The 20,225-nt window shown below is 38.1% G+C and overlaps 1 protein-coding gene across 1 annotated transcript; it reads left to right on the top strand.

Annotated features, from left to right (window-relative positions):
• The first annotated feature begins 5,298 nt into the window (after positions 1-5,298).
• LOC110872985 lies at positions 5,299-8,136 on the top strand. Its single transcript, XM_022121885.2, has 4 exons — positions 5,299-5,899; positions 5,988-6,041; positions 7,584-7,709; positions 7,804-8,136. The coding sequence occupies exons 1-4, from the start codon at positions 5,510-5,512 to the stop codon at positions 7,987-7,989; spliced, it is 756 nt and encodes a 251-aa protein (XP_021977577.1). The 5' UTR covers positions 5,299-5,509; the 3' UTR covers positions 7,990-8,136.
• The last annotated feature ends 12,089 nt before the right edge of the window (positions 8,137-20,225 follow it).

Below are 20,225 nucleotides of genomic sequence, written 5' to 3'. Positions count from 1 at the left end.
TAACAACCAAATGGTAACCATCTCTAGGACGTGGTTGACCACACCTGCTCGTAATAACTTAAGTCTAGCCGAGCAAACCAAAGGTGAGTTCACGTCTGTAAAACACAGGGGGAGAAAACATGTATCACATTACTGCAAGGTAATGCCACGTTACGAGAACATGATGCTTAACGTTATGGTAATATAACGTCTTTAGTTAATAGAGTTTTTGTTATATTGTTATGGTCGCAACGTAGCATTTATCACATAAGGTCCTCACAAACCTCAGACCGTTAGTATTAGGTGGATAACGGGGAATTTTGAGTAGTACTACTAGGCCCGACAATCCCCACTCGAGCTAGTCGCGCTAGCTAGACCGGTAATGGTCAACGAGTGTAGAATTAGCCTAACTTATCGCCATGGTTAGTGATAGACCTGGCACTTAGAGGCAACAACAGTCATCTTCGGTTTCGAACTCTTTCGTGATGTAACATAGGTTGGCTACCTACAAATGTAACATGTAACTACTAATCACTACAACTTACTGTTTCAGGTTTGAACAGTGGAAAACTTTTGGAAAACAACAACTTATTTTATAACTACAATAAAAAACCTATGAACTCACTCATCATAATTGTTGACATTTGTTTCTTACATGTTTTTCCAGGTCACTAAGGTACTCGTTCACGCTAGGAACACAGCATGACAATAAAAACTATTTTTGGGTGTTTGCATTAATACCTTTATCTCCATTGATTTTAGGCGTTTGTTTTGGCGCAATGTTTTACTTTACTTTTATTTACGCTTCCGCATTTCACTTTGGTTTTGAAAAACGTAATTTTTGTCATATAGAGGTCGTTCTATATGACTGTTGTCTAGGATCCTGGTTTGTCACACGCCTCACGGTAGAACCCTACAGGTGGAATTTGAGGGTGTGACAATAACATACATCAGTAAAGTAATGACTGGTTCACTATGTCCCTAACTTTTCCATATGTATGAATCATCTAACACCTGTGTGAGATAAATAACTTTTACAATTAGGGAAATTCAAATTCGAGTTTATGCAAATTCATCATAGTCCATAGCTACTACAATGAAATCAATCAGTTATTAATGAAAAACCGTATGTATACCCTAAAAACCTGAATCATCCTTTGGCAAGCTTCACAATTATCTGCAAATTTAAGATACGATTTTGATCAAATTAATCAAAATTAATAGAGATGATCATCAGATCCATTTGAATCAAGCATTATTCAAGTAAATTCCAGATGATTCAGATCGAAACTTACCAGGTTAGTACCGCTTCACCGTCTGCAGCGGTGATGAACTTTTTCCATGAATTCGACAATTTTTTGATTGCGTTCTGCATGTTTAGAGAGTTTTTGTCACACCCGATTTGCCGGTGGGCCCGAATGTGAGCCATTGGTGTGACGATTGTGTATCAGTTTCACAGCACAACGGAAATATGGAGTTACGTAATAAAATAGTAGAAGTATTTAAAAACTCCCAAAATTTTTTGAAAACTTTAAGTATCAATAGACTTTAAGTATCAAAAACTCCCAAAGGTGGATCAAATAAAATTATAAATGGACTTGGAGACATCATGGGTCTTTATCAATAGAGTCGCAAATTCCAAAGCTATTGACCGAACCATATCGAGCCTACTATCTAGATTCGTCACCTGTAAGTCCATCTTTAAAAATACGCCAGCTTTCACTGGTAAATACAGTTAACAAGAGCGTTTATAAACCATTTAATAATCATGGGACAAGCATCTTGATTTACCAGTTTTACATCTTGTCACATTCGAGAACTAGTACAGAGCTAGTCTTTGATCAATATACATAGGGTGTAAACAAGCCCAGAAGCTCGAGAGCTACTCGTGATCGGCTCGGTTAAAGCTCGAACGAGCCAAGCCTTAACGAGCCTGAGCTCGATCCTGAAATACAAAGCTCGTTTAGGCTCGTGAGCCTAAATGAGCCCAAGCAATTTTTTAGTTTTTTTATATATAATATAATGATAATGATGATAACAATGGTGAGCTGAGCTCAAGTCGAGCGTTGGCTCACTTAAGCGATGTTGAAGCGAGCTCGAGGGGAGCTTTTAGCTCGTTTGAGGTTGTTTTCAAAATAGCTTGATCCAAGTCGAGCCGAGCTCGAGCTCAAAGAAGTAAGCTCGAACTGAGCTTAGCTCAAGCTCGAGCTAAATTAAAACATGACAAACCGGCGCGGCTCGTTTACACCCCTAAATATACATACCATTTTATGTGACCATCAGGAATATGCGTACACCCCACACTTATGGCCATTCCAATAAATAAATCGGGGAACCTTGAGACAGTATTACGATCCCTCAAATGCTTTATGTTAATCAAGCAACACGTATAAAATCGTATTATCACTTAGTAAGCATTTAGCTCATTAGGTGTACAAGAACCAATGGGTTTTATACTATATCCCAAGTTTTAATAAAACAAGTTAAAAGTATGTACCTGTACTAGCAGTTGAACACCACATACTTGGTTTGTAGTACAGCCGGACTCAAAGTTTATTGGCTTACGACGCGATTACTAAAGGCCTCTATAGTCCAAAGTGAATGGAAATAACATCCATGAGAATCATTCACGGATCATTATAAGTCATTGAGACTTGATCGATTAATGTGGAATTATATACAGTTTCGCTAGATTAAGCGGTGACCGGATATAATGTTGGTTATAACTATACGTGTGATACGTCTCGTATAATACGGTTTGTTAACCTTACATTCTGATTTGAAAATGTTTTGACCCGTTACGACTTGTTTATATCGCTTAAACCATCTTAAATAGTTGTATGCATTTATATGGGTTCAGACATAAAAACGGGTTTGTGACAAATCAAACATGATAAAATATATTTTTGCTATGTTTTACAAACTGTTTTGATATATAAACTTTCACATTCCATAAGTTATAAATCATTCTTTGGTAAATATATACATTTTTAAAAGACTGAGTTTGACTTTTGTAAATTTCGGGTATGAATTGTCAATTTAAACCACTTAGACATGATAATCACGAGATTGTAAATGAAGGATTTCATTCCGTACATTATGAAGACTGTTTGGGTGAATTTAATTTGAAAATGGTTGATCAAAGTGACCAGAATCGAGGGTCAAACATAATGCTCAAACTGTTTGAAATTTACAACACTTGAGTGGAATTAAACTACGGAACCAGAGGAAAAGCTTGAGAAAGCAGAACAAGAAACTCACACAAGACTTTTCAAGTGAAGTATGTTTGTTTAAATTTGAGATGAGAAATATGAAGCTCAAGGGTGTTATTTATAGTAAATGGAGGATGCCTAAGGTTTGGACAAGCGTCCAATGGTGTTTAAAATGAAGATTTGTGTCCCCTTATGTGTCAAAACCGGAAGAGAAGGAGGCAAGGCTCGAACTAGGTGGCACAATATAGTGAAATGCTGCTGCCAACGATTTTACTACTGTCAGAGACCCCTTGCGGATCACAAAGGGGACCTTATACGGTTCACAAGGCATTCAGCGAAGCAGATTTTTGTTTTTTTGGCATTTCAGGCCCCTCAACTTCGTATTTTGATCCTTTAGATATTCTAACCCCTCAATGTTAACTAAGTTAATTATGAGGAAGGCTTCAAGACACGTGTCACTTAGAATTTCGTCGAGAATAAGCGTGTGTTATAGTTTTGCTAGATACACGGTTTTTTTCGCTTGTAGGCGGTATGTTCAAATTTATCACTAAGGTAAGAAATCTCTGATTACAACATTGGTTGTGATGGTCGATAGTGTGTCTAGGGTTTGGATGAGAAATGGATGGAAGCAACAAAGGAAGGTGGGTAAAGAAAGATCCACGTGTGAGGACCGGGTCAAGTAGGATCCGCAAGATTAGTATTTCGGGTTAGTGGAAATAAGCGGGAAAACAAAGCTGAAGAGTGTCTCGTTACGAGATATATAGATAGATAGATAGATAGATAGATAGATAGATAGATAGATAGATAAAGATATATATTTTGAGGGGGACACATTGTGCCTCGATATATAACTTGTGTGACACGTTGTTGCTAATGTTATATCATTTGAGTCGATACATATAACCTGAATGCCGTTTTCCCCCCAAAATAACTTATGGGGTGTTTGCGACTGCTTATAAAACAACTTATTGACTTATAACTTTTTGGAAAAGCAGTTTTTTAGAAAATGATATTTGGGTAATGAGTTGAAAAGGAGATTTTAAGGCTTTGAAAAGAAGAAATAGAAAAGTTAAAAGAGACTGACTTTTTGAAAAAAGGAGATGAAAAAAAATCAATAAATTGTTTTTCATAAGCAATGTCAAACACCTCTTTTTTTTGAAAAAGGAGATGAAAAAAATTAACGGTGTGAATTTCTGACACGACACGAACCTAACACGGAATTTGCGGGTTTAGGTTTAGTCTAAACGTGTTCGGGTCAGTTTCAGGATGAACCCGCGAACCCGTTTAGCTAAACGGGTCGGGTTTGGGTCAACCTGGTCAGGTTGACGGTTTGACCTGTTTAACCCATTCACATTATATTTTATGTTTTTACGATATGTTTTATGTCATAAATTAATTTGGTTGTGTATTTTATGCATAATTATAACTTAAAAAAGAGAGATTGACATAAAGTTTTATAATTAAAATGCAATTGTATTGTACGCATTTGTGTTTTTTAGTAAAATGCATAATTATTCATGCAATTAATTTGGTTCATATGTTTGACAAGATTTTCGGGTTCGGATCGAGTTCGAGTTCATATAAAATTTTCAGGTTCGAGTTAGGTTGAACCCGTCAACCCACGAATCTGACCTGTTTAGCATCCCTAGAAAAAATCAATAAATTGTTTTTGATAAGCAATGCCCCCCACCCCCCTTTAATTTGTTAACTCACACTCATTCAAGGAGTTAAATGCCATTTTAGTCCATTTGATTTGGGTCATTTTGCCAGCTTAGTTCAAATATTTCATTTTTCGCTTGTGGGTCTAAAAAGGTTTCACCGTTACCATTTTAGTCCACTGGGTTAATTCATCCATTTTTTCTGTTAACGAGAAGGGCAATTCGGTCATTTTATATGTAATTCTGTTAACTAGAAGGACAGTTAAGCCATATAAATGACCGAATTGCTCTTCTCATTAACAGAAAAAATGAATGAAGTTAAGCCAATAAACTAAAATGACAACGATGATACCCTTTTAGACCCACATATAAAAAAATGAAACATTTCAACTAAACTTACTCCAAATTATTATGGTTGCCTTCAAAGTTCAAATTATTATTGTAAGTATTGAACAAAAGATTTACTAATTATCAAACTTCCGTGTCCAAAAGAGAGAAAAGAAAAACAAAATCAAAATAAAAAAAGAAACAAAGACGTATACCTCCCTCCCCCCATCAATCGTTAGCCACAAAAACCACTCACCATCGAACACCCTAACCACCGATCATCGTCTTCCTTCACCCCACCTGCTAAACCCTAACACCTTACTTCAACCGTCCATGGCGACAAGCCTCCCATGGCACCCTCTCCTCTCCTTAAAAAGCCAACGTTTCCACCCTTCCACCAACAAACGATTCGTCAGTTCGCCGTTACCTAATTCAATCAGAGTACAAGCATTCAGGCGCAGCGATTTCGACGGATTCGCCAAGAAAATGGCGTCAGGAGAAGCCTGGAAGGACGCTTGGCGCAGCGCTAATAACGGTTTTGAGCAGCTCGTTTACGAGGCCAGGAAGACGGCTGAACGAATTGACCGGGAATATTCCGTTGGCCGGCGTCTCTCCGCCGTCGCACAGTCGGCATCTGACCGTGCTAGAGAGCTTGACCGTGATTATTTGATTACGCAACGGTGGCGGACGTTTACTCTGGATTTCAGTCGGAATTGGCCTAGGGTTTGGATTAGTTTATGTTTGGATTGTATTGTTTATGGTTATGTTATATGATTTGAGTGTGCTGATAATGTGTAATTTTGTGTTTCAGTACAGGAAGAATTTTAGTGAGTTCATGGATACTCCTTTGGGGAAAAGTTTTGGGGTAAGTATGGCTTTACTTTGTGCTTTTGTGTGTTGGTATAATTTGTTCCTACACATGATATTATTATGAACTGATGTTAGAATAGGTTGTTATATACCACATGATAGGGAATGAAGGTGTTACTGATGTAGTTCTGGATCAAAATTCGGGTTCGGATGAGGGTTATATGTAAAAACAACCTACGGGCTGCGGAAACTATGGAAGTTTTACTTGATGAATAGGTTTATATGTAAAACATATGAGAGATATGTGCCTCATGTAGTTCTGTACGTATGCGAACGTGATGTGTCTGCCTCGTGCTTTGGCTGTTGGGACCAAAATGCTTTGGAGCGCCTCACGCTTTTTTAAACCAAGATGATAGGATACGATCAGTCGATCACACTGCATCTTCTTGAAGATGAGAATTGTTTTGGACCTTTGGTTGAAAAGACTGGAAGAAAGTATAACATTGCACTGTTGATAATGAAGCTTCAAGATAGGAACATATTTTTTATATAGAAATAGAGTATAGAGAAGCATTTTAGATTTTTAGTGTTAAGGAAATTGAATATTAGTAAAAAATGAGGGGGTACTAATTGTTATCTATGAAATGGAACTCGTGTTAGGGATCTGATAGAAAGCTCAGGTGAAGCCTGCAACAACCTAAAAGAAGAAAATATATGGTTACTCACTACTGTCGATGGAGGGCTCAAAACTTTCTTGTATATCTACCGTAACGTATATATTTTTGTATGAAATTAAGGATTATAGGTTCTATGTGTTTTTTCTTTGACCCTGTCTTATGGTTTTAACTTTTAAGGGACTTTTCATTGCATCACTCCCATAGTTTTTAAAGGCATTAGGGGCACCCAAGGCGCATAGGCCTCGCCTGGGGCCTAGGCGCAAGGCGTAAAAAAAGCGTGGGCCTGAGGAAAAAAAAGCGCACAGCAAAAAAAAAAAAAATTTTTGTATGAATAGAAAATTAATACTATTCTTCAAATAAAATAAACTAAAGCTATTATATAACATTTTATATTGTCTATTTAGTACCAAAATTTATAAAATGCTAGTTTATTAGTGTAGAAAAGTAGTTTCATTAGATAAAAGTAGAAATCTAGCTGTAATCTTGCCGGAATTTAGAGAATTTGGCCGGAATCTGCGCATGAACCATCACATGGAGAATTAAAGCGCAGTTGCCTTGACTTAAGGCGCAAGAGGCGATGGCTTTTAACAACTATGATCACTCCCTTTAGATGAACCAAGAATCGTATTTCATATTAATTGTGTGTATAATAGGGTTACATAGGAGCTCTATATATAGATAATAATATTAGTATATTACGCTAGGATACCTTCCATATGTAATAATTATATAGCTAGTCTAGTACCTTTATAGTTTGTTAATAAGTTATTCTTCTCTATCCCTGGGTTTCTATTTTTATTCTCGCTCTTGATTAACTGTAGAGAAGATAATAGTATGCAAGTGTGGATAAGCTTGTTCTCTTATTTACGACACATTGTTTTGTTTCATTAAAATCACTGATAAGTTGCTTGTTTCTGTAGACTATCTTCTTTCTATGGTTTGCGCTTTCTGGATGGCTGTTCAGAATTCTGATATTTGCAACATGGGTACTGCCCATTGCTGGCCCTTTACTTATTGGTGCCGTTGCAAATAATCTTGTCATTAAGGTATTTTCTTACTCTCGGTTATCTATCTATGCTTTTAAAGTAACAAGTACCTTTATGAAGTGTTGATGATGTATGCCGTTAACGACTTCAACAGGGTGCATGTCCTGCTTGTAAGAGACAGTTTGTTGGTTACAAAAACCAGATGGTGCGCTGTGCTGGCTGTGGAAACATTGTTTGGCAGCCCAAAGGAGGGGACTTCTTTTCTAGAGGTGGGACCCGCCCTTCTTCGTCTTCAAAATCTGATCCGGAGATAATAGATGTCGAGTTTGAAGAGAAATGACCAAATGGGTCATAAATACTACTAGTAAACAAACCACTGGTTGATGTCTGTCTATTTGTTAACCTTCGTTAGGCGTGATATATATGGTTATGCAACTATAAGTTTCTTTATTGAGTTTAAAAAGTTTTTACCATCATGTTTTTATAATGTTTTTGGGGTCTTGACCAAGATGAAGGTAATTTCAATGTGTCATATGGACAACACAAGAACTTAACATGTGTCATGTGTCCTATTGTGTCTAGCTGAATATAGGAGTGATACCCAAAAGACACTGTGTTTTGGGTTCTGGATAGTGTGTTCTTTATTAATCTGTTGAACCAGAAAAAACTTGATATAAGACCAGGGGTATGGTGGGGCAGGGGTTTGGGGCATGGGTTGACATGTGGACTTCGAGGGGCATCGCTGGTCAATTGCATGTTGGGTCGGTATGGCGGGGCGTGGCTAGCCCGCGTTGGTTGGCCACGTGTTATAATTTTTTTTTTCTTTCAATTATTATAAAAATACACACAAAATTAAAAAAAAAAAAAAGCCAAAAATTATTATTAAAATTTCCTAGCCACCTATAGCCTAGCCAACCCAGCCAATGAGAGCCGGCCACGGAAGACCGCTAGGCCCACCCAATGCCCGGGCTGAAACCCCCACCCAAGGGGCCACGCCGAAACCCAAGCTCACCCGGGATGATGACTTGGGCGTTTGTACCCAACCCACGCCCCATACCCCATATTCTAAATGAGTATACACAGATATACAAGAAAAGTGATTAAAAGAATAAATATATAACACGTTTCTTGTTTAGTCTAAGACACGTATTTAAATACACAAAGTGTCACTGATACCAACCTTAAGTTTACATCATTAATAAAATAATTTTGGTTGCCCCTTCTAACCTGGTAAAATATTAGTGGACATCCGAAAACTGACATAATGATACCAATAAAATAGATATTTCTAGATCCATCACATGGTGGTACAACGTAAGAAATCAAACAAATCAAATTGGGCTAGGTTTTCCTTTTGTGGTTTTGGTCTCTATGGTTTATAACACACTCCTATATTTTACAAATATGAAAACTCTTTCAAATAACACATCAACGTTTCAGTTTATTGCGATTTCAGTCCTTCAAACTAACTCTATCCACATTGATGTTAAATCCAGGTCACATGAGAAGCAAGTGCAAGTAAAAACAACTAAGGGGTTGTTTGTTTAGCTTTTAATGAGGCTCTTAATGGTTCAGATCTCTTACTGGTTTAACACTTAATGGTTCAGACTGTTTGTTTCACAAGCAGATGTCTGAATGATTCAGACATTTGCCTCTGAATGGTTAAGTATTATACTAAGGGGTTGTTTGTTTAGCTCTTATTGGTTTAGACCTCTTACTGGTTCAACACTTAATGGTTCAGACTGTTTGTTTCGCGAGCAGATGTCTCAATGGCTCAGACGTTTGTCTCTGAATGGTTAAGCATTATACTGAGTCTGAATGGTTAAGACCTCTAATCAGAATTGGTTAAGACATTTATGGTTAAGCATTATACTGGCTCTTAATGATTCAGACTTCTTACTGGTTCAGCATTTGATGGCTTAGACCTCTTACTGGTTCAACACTTAACCATTTAGAAGTTGTCAAACAACCCCTAAGTCTGAATTATTAAGAACTCTTATTATTTCCAACAAATGAGGAAGTCTGAGATTGAGTATTATGTTATGCTTGCCAAGGATGGGGTTCATCGTTACAATGGAAGTAAGTGGAGCAATTAATTGCCTTTTGTTTGAATCATACATTGTTGAAGATGATATTTTATTTGTAAAAAAAATTACTTAATTGTAGTTTAATTTATTATAATTAAATACTCCTTGAATAGAAAATATATAGAGGCTCAGTGTTATCAAATAATTTTGACTAGTCAAAGATTGACCAGCATAATGTTGACTTGTCAAACTAGGAAAGTCAATTATCTTTGGATGTGTGTTGGTGTAGATATCTGATAAGCTTGATCATTGTCAAAATCATTTAATCAAACCGCGCTATGTGCTTTGTGTAAGCAACCATTTGGTTAAGAAAATGATCTTGTATCAAGTTAGGAACTTTACTATGAGTTGCTAAGATTTAAACGCTTCTTGTATGGATTGTGAGAGTTATTTTAGTATAATCATGCGATAAAAATTGTTATAAACGTGTCAAACGAGGGATGGAAAGTTGCCTAAGGCCTATATAGTGATCAATCATTCTTAGTTTTCTTTGGTTGTTCTGTTGTCAGACAATGTGGATCTGGGAACAACATGAGGAAAATACTTCAGAGTGTCATGCCTAGCATTGTTGATCCAGGTAAAACTGTAAATTGATTTTTTGCCATTATCATCAAAACGTCTAACTTTTTTGTCAAATTCGTCTCTGAGTTTTGAGATTTTTTTGCCATTTTCATCCAAATATCTGACAGAAAATATAATTCAAATTAGACATTTGAATGAAAATGACAAAAAATCTTCAAAATGAAGGGCAATATGGTACAAAAAAAAGTTTTAGACGAAAATGACAAAATACGCAAACCTCAAACCTGAAGGACCATTTTTGCAATTTACGCTTAAATACCTTCCATGTTTACCAAAGAAACTTCTGTGTGTAATTTTTCAATATTTGACCTTTTTCTTATCGTAATTTTAAATTATAACTAAAGGATTATGATCAAATATAAAAGACAAAATAAATAAGAAGGGTAAGAAGTATTTTGGGTTTATTATCTTAGGGTGGAATGAGTGCTCTCCAAATGGGAAGTTGTAAACTTTTTCCCTAACCAATAATATCATGTCATGTCAACTTCCTTATACACTCCTTATTTTGCATTCAAACACCAAGGGTGCCCCCACATGGGGAGTGATAAACAACTTTTTTTTTTTTTTTAAAAAAAAGATAAATTTGTGATTGGTTGGAAGAGAGTGAGGCCCACCATTAACCCCATCTCTCTCCTCTATCTCTTTTCTTCCCGCATCCGTGAGTAGTCACCGTGGAATCACCATACCGAACACCGCAAGGGTGCCGGCGGCACCATGCCCGCTCGGTGAACTTCCCCCCGCACAAACTTACCGAACCCGCCCGTCCACCCTTATATTTGAATGATTGAAATTAGTTTTAGTGAAAAGAAAATAGTGGAAGGGCATAAAAGGAATCTTAGGGTCTGTTTGGTATGGGGTAATGGAATGAATGAGGGAATGAAATAGACGAGGTAATGGAATGGACAACAGAATGAAATGGATCATTTCATTCCATTGTGACGTTTTATGTGAATATAATGAATTATTACTTTATACAATTTGATAGATAAAAAAGACGAAGTAACGAAACATAATTGTATTAAAAACGACAAAAATATAGCTGCCTCAATAATAATAATAATAATAATAATAATAATAATAATAATAATAATAATAATAGTATATTAATGGTAAAAAATAATAATCAAAATTAGTGTTCTGTAATGATCCTTATCCTATATATATATATATATATATATATATATATATATATATATATATATATATATATATATTAATATAAATTAATAAACAAACATGTTTCTTTTCATTCCATAGAATGATCCATTCCATTTCAACTTCTTTTCCTTCGTACCAAATACTCTCTTACATTTATTGACTCTCTCTCCAAATGCAAGAAACATGTCAAGTTCCCCCATCAATTTAAAAAGTTCATAACTTTCTCATACGCCATTTAAAAAAAACACCATAATAACGAGTGTTTTTTATCTTTAATATGAGTATGATATTGCTATATAAAAAACATCTTTACTGAGTTTTCTTTGCATTATGTTAGAAGGTTCCGGTCATTGTGTCTTTCAACTGGGTTTTGGTCGTTATGTTTTACTAGGATTTCTATACATTATGTTATTATCAAAACTTATAAATCAATGTTAATTTGGGTTCTATCTATTTCGTTTTATCAGAGCCTATAACACAATAAAGATGGTGTTATATTTGGCTTTTCTATACATTGTGTTGATGCGTGTTAGTGTATATATGTTTTTAGATGTTTATTTAAGCCCTTTTTACACTTTTAGCCAAGTTTTAAATTTATAAAACACGATATTTACTAACACTAAGCACACATATGGGCAAGTGCACCCATCGTGAACGTAGTATAGTGTTGGTAAGATACCGAGGTCGTCCAAGGACACAAGAGCTTTTAATACCGGTTTATCCTCAACGTCTAATCAAATCAAAAAGTTAGAAAAATGTTTTAAACTAAGAAAAATAAAAACTAACTAAATGCTGAAAAATAAAAATAAAATAAAAACAGATAGACAAGATGAATCACTTGGATCCGACACGTGTATTAGTATAACCTTTGATTATTTTCGCACTTTTGCACTTGTTTAAGAGATTATCTTAGTTATTGTAGTAGGCCCCTTTTTCGAAGGCGACGTTACCCTCAACCCAGTAGTTTGAGTCAGCAAGGATACAATCCTAAAGGGTCGGATTATTGAAAGATAATGAATTAAGTTATTAATGCAAATTATGGTAGGCCCCGCTTTCGGCGGTGACGTTACCCTCGGCTAAGTAGTCTGAGTCAGCAGGGATACAGTCCTAAATAGCCGGGTTATAGTATTAATAGTAGTTAGCTTATGAGGGGGTCAAAGAGTTTGGATCCCCGCCATCCAATACCTATGGGCATTGAAGGAGATCCTACTAAATTTGACCCAGGTCCCAAGCAGGACCTCTAAACGCTGAACAAGGGCAAGACCTTTACCAAACCGTTCCCTTAACCCCCGACCAGGTAGCCAACATACCTCCATATAGACCGTGGAGATATGAATGGTGAAAATCTTTTATTTTATATAGACAGTAAAATAATGCCAAGACACCACGGACAAACGATAAGGAAAGATCACCTTCAACATAAGTAACTAGTTATTAAAGTCATTAATACAAAACCAAATAAAAAGTGCAAAAGATTAAAAATAAAAAGTATTATACTAAACACTTGTCTTCACCAAGTGATGTAAGAGACTTAGGCAAACATGGCCTTGATTGTCAAGAACTCTTACGATCAATCTTGGATCCCGAGACGACTCACACACTCTATGATGGACAATGGATGATGGTGGTGGATGATGGTGTTATGGTGGTGATGGGTGGTGGATGAAGTGTGAGAGAGGTGGTGTGCCAAGGGATGAGAGAGAATGAAACCAAGCTCCTCTATTTATAGGCTGAACAGAACGCTGGGCACGGCCCCGTGTCCGCTGGACACGGCCCCGTGCCCGTCTGACATTCTCTCTCTTCATTAATTGTAATTGCGAATTACAATTAATGCGCCTGCTGTACTTTCAACACGCCCCCGTGTCCGCTGGGCACGGCCCCGTGGTGAGCAATGGAAGCTTCTACTGGTTTGTCTTTTCTGCTGCTTCCTGGGCACGCCCCCGTGTTCACTGGACACGGGGCATGTTCAGACTTCTGTTCTCTTCTCTTTGTCTTGGGAGGTGCCGTTGAGGGTCCGGGCAGTTTACTTTTGTTCCTTTTCTTGTATTTATGATAGAATTAGTGGTCTTTTTGCTTCTTTTGTGATTTTGAGCTCATTTCATCCTGAAAATACAAAAGGAAGACAAAAACACTCTTTTTTCCAACATTAGTACTTAAAAAGGGTTAGTTTTATGCCTTAATTGATGTGTTTTATATGTTGCATTTTACACACATCAAATACCCCCACACTTGAACTTTTGCTTGTCCTCAAGCAAAACTCTTTTAATGTGGCTTACACTCCCAAATGGAATAGGTAGAAGAGAAGTTTTTAACTTGTCCTAGAGTGTCGGGAATCCAAGGTTTGTATAGGTTCTATTTTTATTTTATTTACAATCTTATTCGTCGTGGCTTATTTTGAACTTTTCATAAGATAAACTACTTATTTGGGCATAGCATGCCTTATTAAAATTCCATTTATATACAAGTTCACATACCTCACGGGAGATCACTCAATCACTCGGCCGAAGGTGTATATTTAAGTGAATCGCTCGAGAGCGGCACGGATTTACATTCTCCATATGCTTGCCAAGCGATCAATCCTCCTCCTTTTTAACTTTTTACCTTTGTAAATATCAAGAGGTCTTTTGGGGTGAAGGCTTGGGTTTAAAGGTGGGTGGTTGGTTAGTGGTTAGTAAAAAGGGCGAAAATCATAACAAGTGTCGGTTTTCGTGAAATACCTTATTTTTGGTGACATTTATTTTTGAAGTATTTCTCCAAACAAGCTTTTTGTAGCTTATGTTTGTTTTTGACTTCATTCATTTTTTTTTTTTTTTTTCGTCACGTAAAGGGTATGTTTATGAAAAACCGAGTTTGTTACTAAAATAAAGGTGAAAAAAAAATGAAAAAGGTTTTTGGTGGGTAAAAAAAAAAAAAATTGTTTTGGGGGTAATGAAATGAAAAGTTTAGGCTCAAAGGGGTTTTCTAGGGGGATTTTGGGTAGGTAAAAAAAAATGAAAAATAATGGTTTTGAAAGAAAAATAGTTAGTCCTAATGCCTCCATCATTTACTTACTTGGGTTTAAGTTGGTAAGGACCGGGAATGTATCGTCGTGGCAAGTTCTAGATTTGTAAAGACCGAGCGGCTATTCACACAAGAAACGAAAAATGAGCATTTAATTTAAATATGTGTATTTTTATGCTCAATAAAGGCTCAAAACTCACTTTTTGTGGGAATGGGTTTTTAATGTGACCAAGCATATATAATCGAATTTTAGCTAGACTTGTTATACCGGTTCATAATTTTCTTATGTTAGTTCTTTTTATCACGACGCTATCGGTTGTAAGTTTGTAAAAATATAACCCTTTTATAACTTGTTATTCCCAACTTAAACTAAGACAAGTAAATAAAAAAAAATGAAAAAGTTTTTGAAAAAATTTGGGGTGTTTAGCGGTTCCAATAGAGTTTTGTGTAAGGCTTGTTTTAGGATTTTGCAAAATTCCAAGGTTTAAGCATCCCCCCCACACTTAATTTACACATTGTCCTCAATGTGTCCAAAAATAAAGTTTTTGGTTGATTAGAATATGTAAAAGTGTGTTTTAAAAACAAAGATTTGTGTTACTGGCGCTCTGGACACGGCCCCGTGTTGACCGGGCACGGCCCCGTGGTCAAGTGCCAGTAACAAAAATTATAAAAGTGAAACAGAAGCCTGGACACGGGGGCGTGTTCGCTGAACACGGCCCGTGTCCAGTTACCTGAACTGGGTGATTTCCTGCAGGGGGCTCAGCACGGGGCCGTGTTGGTTGGGCACGGCCCGTGTGGAGCCTTCTGTTATGGAGATTTTTGTCGGTTTGTTCTGTTCTTCTGCATGGTTCCATTTTTTCTCGTTCCCTTTTTCATCCATTACCACCATGAGTGTGATTTATTCTGCAAAAACTAAAAGATTAAACTAAACTAAGGATAGGTCCGCGGAATGCCTCCGTGGTGCGCCACGTTTATAAGGGTCCTTGGCTAGACCCAATTCCCGGTCACACGTCTTTTGATTGGGGTGCCTTGCCTCCCAAGTTACACCGTCGGAGAGCGGCATCCAAGCTTGAGTCGATAACCTTCATGTAGTGGATCGGGTCGTCATCCTCTATTCTTTTCCCAACTCCGAACTTTACCTCATCGTCCCCATATCTCAAAGTTAGTGTCCCGTCATTCATGTCCACTACTGCTTGTGCGGTGGCAAGGAAAGGTCTCCCTAGAATAAGAGGGACCTCGGTGTCTTCCTCCATGTCGAGTATGACAAAGTCAACAGGATAAACGAATCTGCTTACCCTTACCAAGACATTCTCGATGACACCTTGCGGGAACTTGACCGATCGATCCGCGAGTTGTATGCTTATTTTTGTGGGGCTTGTGGTTCCCAAGCCAAGCCTTTTGAACATTGAAGAGGGCATGAGGTTAATGCTAGCCCCTAAGTCGGCCAAGGCATTGCGAACGGGAGATTCCCCTATTGAGCACGGAATCGTGAAACTTCCGGGATCGATTTTTTTTTCGGGTAGTTTATTGAGCACGAGGGCAGAGCATTCTTCGCCTAAATTAACTAATTGCAAATTTTCAATTTTCTTTTTATGTGTAAGGAAGTCCCTCATAAATTTAGAGTATTTGGGCATTTGGGTTAGGACTTCGATAAAAGGAATATTGACATGCAATTGTTTTAGCAAACTTTCGAATTTTGCGAATTGCTCGTTGGTTTTTTGACGAATTAACCTACCGGGGTACGGAACCCGAGGAGCCTTGGTAGGCTCTGTTGATGGGGGAGGGTCCTTCTCCTGCAGATTTGTTGGCGTTGATTCTTCCACGGCTGGAGGTACTTCTGCAGGCCCTACGGTCCGGTTTCGTAGCGTGATGAGGTGAACTTGCGCCTTCGGGTTGGTTTCGGTATTGCTGGGTAATGCGCCTTGTGGTCTTTCGGAAAAATTTTGAGCTAGTTGATTTATTTGTTTTTCTATGTTTTGAATGCTAGCCTGTTGATTCCTAAAGTTTGATTCTAATTGTAGGAATCTTTCCGAATTTTTCTTGTCAGTGTCAGAGACGAGGCGAGATATAGTATCTTCGAGCCTTTCTCTTCCACTTTGTTGTTGAGTGAAATTTTGTGACTCATTTCTTGATTGCTGAAAGTTTGTTCGTTGTGGTTGTTGGTTACTACTATTGCCGGGCTCCCTCCAACCAAGGTTTGGGTGGTTTCGCCATCCTTGGTTGAAGGTCCCTGTTGGAGGACCCGATGGCCTAGGTCTATTATCAATGTAGTTTACCATTTCTTGTTGATCGTCCGTTTCTTTCATGCAACTCCAATTTTCATGTGACCCACCACACCCCTCACAAGCCATAACCGAGACTGTTTTTGTCATTTCTAATTTTTTTATTTTTGAAGAAAGGGCCTCGATTTGGGCTTGTAACGAGGTGCTTTCGTCTACCTTATGGGCGCCCGGGGCGATAGTTTTATTTCCCCGGGGAGTGTGCCATTGAAAATTGGTTTGAGCAATTTCCTCAATCTGATTATATATTTCGTGTGGGCGTCGATTACCTAAAAGTCCCCCGGAGCTAGAATCAAGTGTCTGCCTAGTATGTGGCAACAATCCATTGTAGAAAGTGGATACTTGTTGCCATATTGCGAGGCCGTGATGGGGACACTTGCGTAATAGCTCCTTGAACCTTTCCCAAGTTTCATACAAGGATTCCCCGTCCTCTTGTGAGTATGTGTTAATTTCAGCCATTAATTTAGCAGTTTTGGAAGGAGGGAAATACTTATATAGAAATTTTTGGGCTAGTTCATCCCAGGTGTTTACCGATCCAGCTGGGAGGGTGTTGAGCCAAGCTTTTGCTCGGTCTTTTAGTGAGAATGGAAACATACGAAGGCGGATGGCGTCGTTCGATGCTCCATTGATCCGAAATGTATCACATATTTCTAAGAAATTAGTTATATGTAGATGGGGATCCTCGTCCGCGAGCCCGTGAAAGGTTGCGGAGTTTTGGAGCATTTGTATCAAGTGCGGTCGAAGTTCGAAGTTATTGGCTTCGACATTCGGGGCATTGATAGCGGCGCCGAGATTACCTACGGTGGGCCGTAAGTAATCCATGAGGGTACGTTGGTCCGCCATTGGGGGTGGGTCACCCGAAACTTTCTCTTGGTTTTTGGCTTTTAACCTTTTTCTGAGAAAGCGTTCGGGTTCTTCTAATGGTTCCTTTATGTCTTTATTGGAACTGGAGCTTATACACTACGCGAGGTTGGCGTCGGGTTCCAAGTCCTGCAATAAAAACAGAAAAGAATGTTGGTCAGAAGGTTCACCACGGCCCCGTGTCGAGCGAACACGGCCCCGTGGTCGGAGGTACAGTGGTTGTTTTTCAGATCCCAGTTACTGGAAGTTGGACACGACCCCGTGTTGCACCGACACGGCCCCGTGGTCAGCCTTCTGTTAACTTGAAAAACAAAAACTGCCAGTAATGTTGCTGAGCACGGCCCGTGTCCGACCAGGCACGGCCCCGTGCTGAGCTCTGCAGAAGCTGAAAAATCTAAAAAAAATCCTAAAAATTAAAGAAAAATAAAAAGATGATTAGGCTGTTGATTCCTAACTTTCTTAAAATCCTTGTGTCCCCGGCAGCGGCGCCAAAAACTTGATGCGTGTTAGTGTATATATGTTTTTAGATGTTTATTTAAGCCCTTTTTACACTTTTAGCCAAGTTTTAAATTTATAAAACACGATATTTACTAACACTAAGCACACATATGGGCAAGTGCACCCATCGTGAACGTAGTATAGTGTTGGTAAGATACCGAGGTCGTCCAAGGACACAAGAGCTTTTAATACCGGTTTATCCTCAACGTCTAATCAAATCAAAAAGTTAGAAAAATGTTTTAAACTAAGAAAAATAAAAACTAACTAAATGCTGAAAAATAAAAATAAAATAAAAACAGATAGACAAGATGAATCACTTGGATCCGACACGTGTATTAGTATAACCTTTGATTATTTTCGCACTTTTGCACTTGTTTAAGAGATTATCTTAGTTATTGTAGTAGGCCCCTTTTTCGAAGGCGACGTTACCCTCAACCCAGTAGTTTGAGTCAGCAAGGATACAATCCTAAAGGGTCGGATTATTGAAAGATAATGAATTAAGTTATTAATGCAAATTATGGTAGGCCCCGCTTTCGGCGGTGACGTTACCCTCGGCTAAGTAGTCTGAGTCAGCAGGGATACAGTCCTAAATAGCCGGGTTATAGTATTAATAGTAGTTAGCTTATGAGGGGGTCAAAGAGTTTGGATCCCCGCCATCCAATACCTATGGGCATTGAAGGAGATCCTACTAAATTTGACCCAGGTCCCAAGCAGGACCTCTAAACGCTGAACAAGGGCAAGACCTTTACCAAACCGTTCCCTTAACCCCCGACCAGGTAGCCAACATACCTCCATATAGACCGTGGAGATATGAATGGTGAAAATCTTTTATTTTATATAGACAGTAAAATAATGCCAAGACACCACGGACAAACGATAAGGAAAGATCACCTTCAACATAAGTAACTAGTTATTAAAGTCATTAATACAAAACCAAATAAAAAGTGCAAAAGATTAAAAATAAAAAGTATTATACTAAACACTTGTCTTCACCAAGTGATGTAAGAGACTTAGGCAAACATGGCCTTGATTGTCAAGAACTCTTACGATCAATCTTGGATCCCGAGACGACTCACACACTCTATGATGGACAATGGATGATGGTGGTGGATGATGGTGTTATGGTGGTGATGGGTGGTGGATGAAGTGTGAGAGAGGTGGTGTGCCAAGGGATGAGAGAGAATGAAACCAAGCTCCTCTATTTATAGGCTGAACAGAACGCTGGGCACGGCCCCGTGTCCGCTGGACACGGCCCCGTGCCCGTCTGACATTCTCTCTCTTCATTAATTGTAATTGCGAATTACAATTAATGCGCCTGCTGTACTTTCAACACGCCCCCGTGTCCGCTGGGCACGGCCCCGTGGTGAGCAATGGAAGCTTCTACTGGTTTGTCTTTTCTGCTGCTTCCTGGGCACGCCCCCGTGTTCACTGGACACGGGGCGTGTTCAGACTTCTGTTCTCTTCTCTTTGTCTTGGGAGGTGCCGTTGAGGGTCCGGGCAGTTTACTTTTGTTCCTTTTCTTGTATTTATGATAGAATTAGTGGTCTTTTTGCTTCTTTTGTGATTTTGAGCTCATTTCATCCTGAAAATACAAAAGGAAGACAAAAACACTCTTTTTTCCAACATTAGTACTTAAAAAGGGTTAGTTTTATGCCTTAATTGATGTGTTTTATATGTTGCATTTTACACACATCATGTGTTATTGGTTCTGATTATTGTGTTTTTCAACTGGGTGAGTTTCCTATACATAGTGTTATAGGTTCTGGTCATTATGTTTAGTTTGATATTCATTGTGTAATCTGTTGTCTACTGTGTTTTTTTTATCCATTGTGTTTTAATTTGTTTTTCATTGTGTTTTTTATGTGTTGTTCATTGTGTTTTTAGTTGTTGTCCATTGTGTTTTTGTCTGCTATTCATTTTGTCTTTTATCTGTTGTCATCAATTGTGTCTTTTATCTGTTGTCATCAATTGTGTATTTAGTCTACTTTCTATTGCGCTTTTAGTTTCATACTCATTGTGTTTTACATTATGTCCATTGTGTTTTAATCTGTTGTCTATTGTCTGTTTTATCTATTATCATCGATTTTGTTTTTAGTTTGATATTCATTGTG

This window comes from Helianthus annuus, chromosome 8 (assembly GCF_002127325.2).
Source record: "Helianthus annuus cultivar XRQ/B chromosome 8, HanXRQr2.0-SUNRISE, whole genome shotgun sequence".
In the NCBI taxonomy this organism is placed as follows: Eukaryota; Viridiplantae; Streptophyta; class Magnoliopsida; order Asterales; family Asteraceae; genus Helianthus; species Helianthus annuus.
Note: the sequence above shows the minus strand (reverse complement) of the source record. Positions and strands in the feature narration are given on the sequence as shown.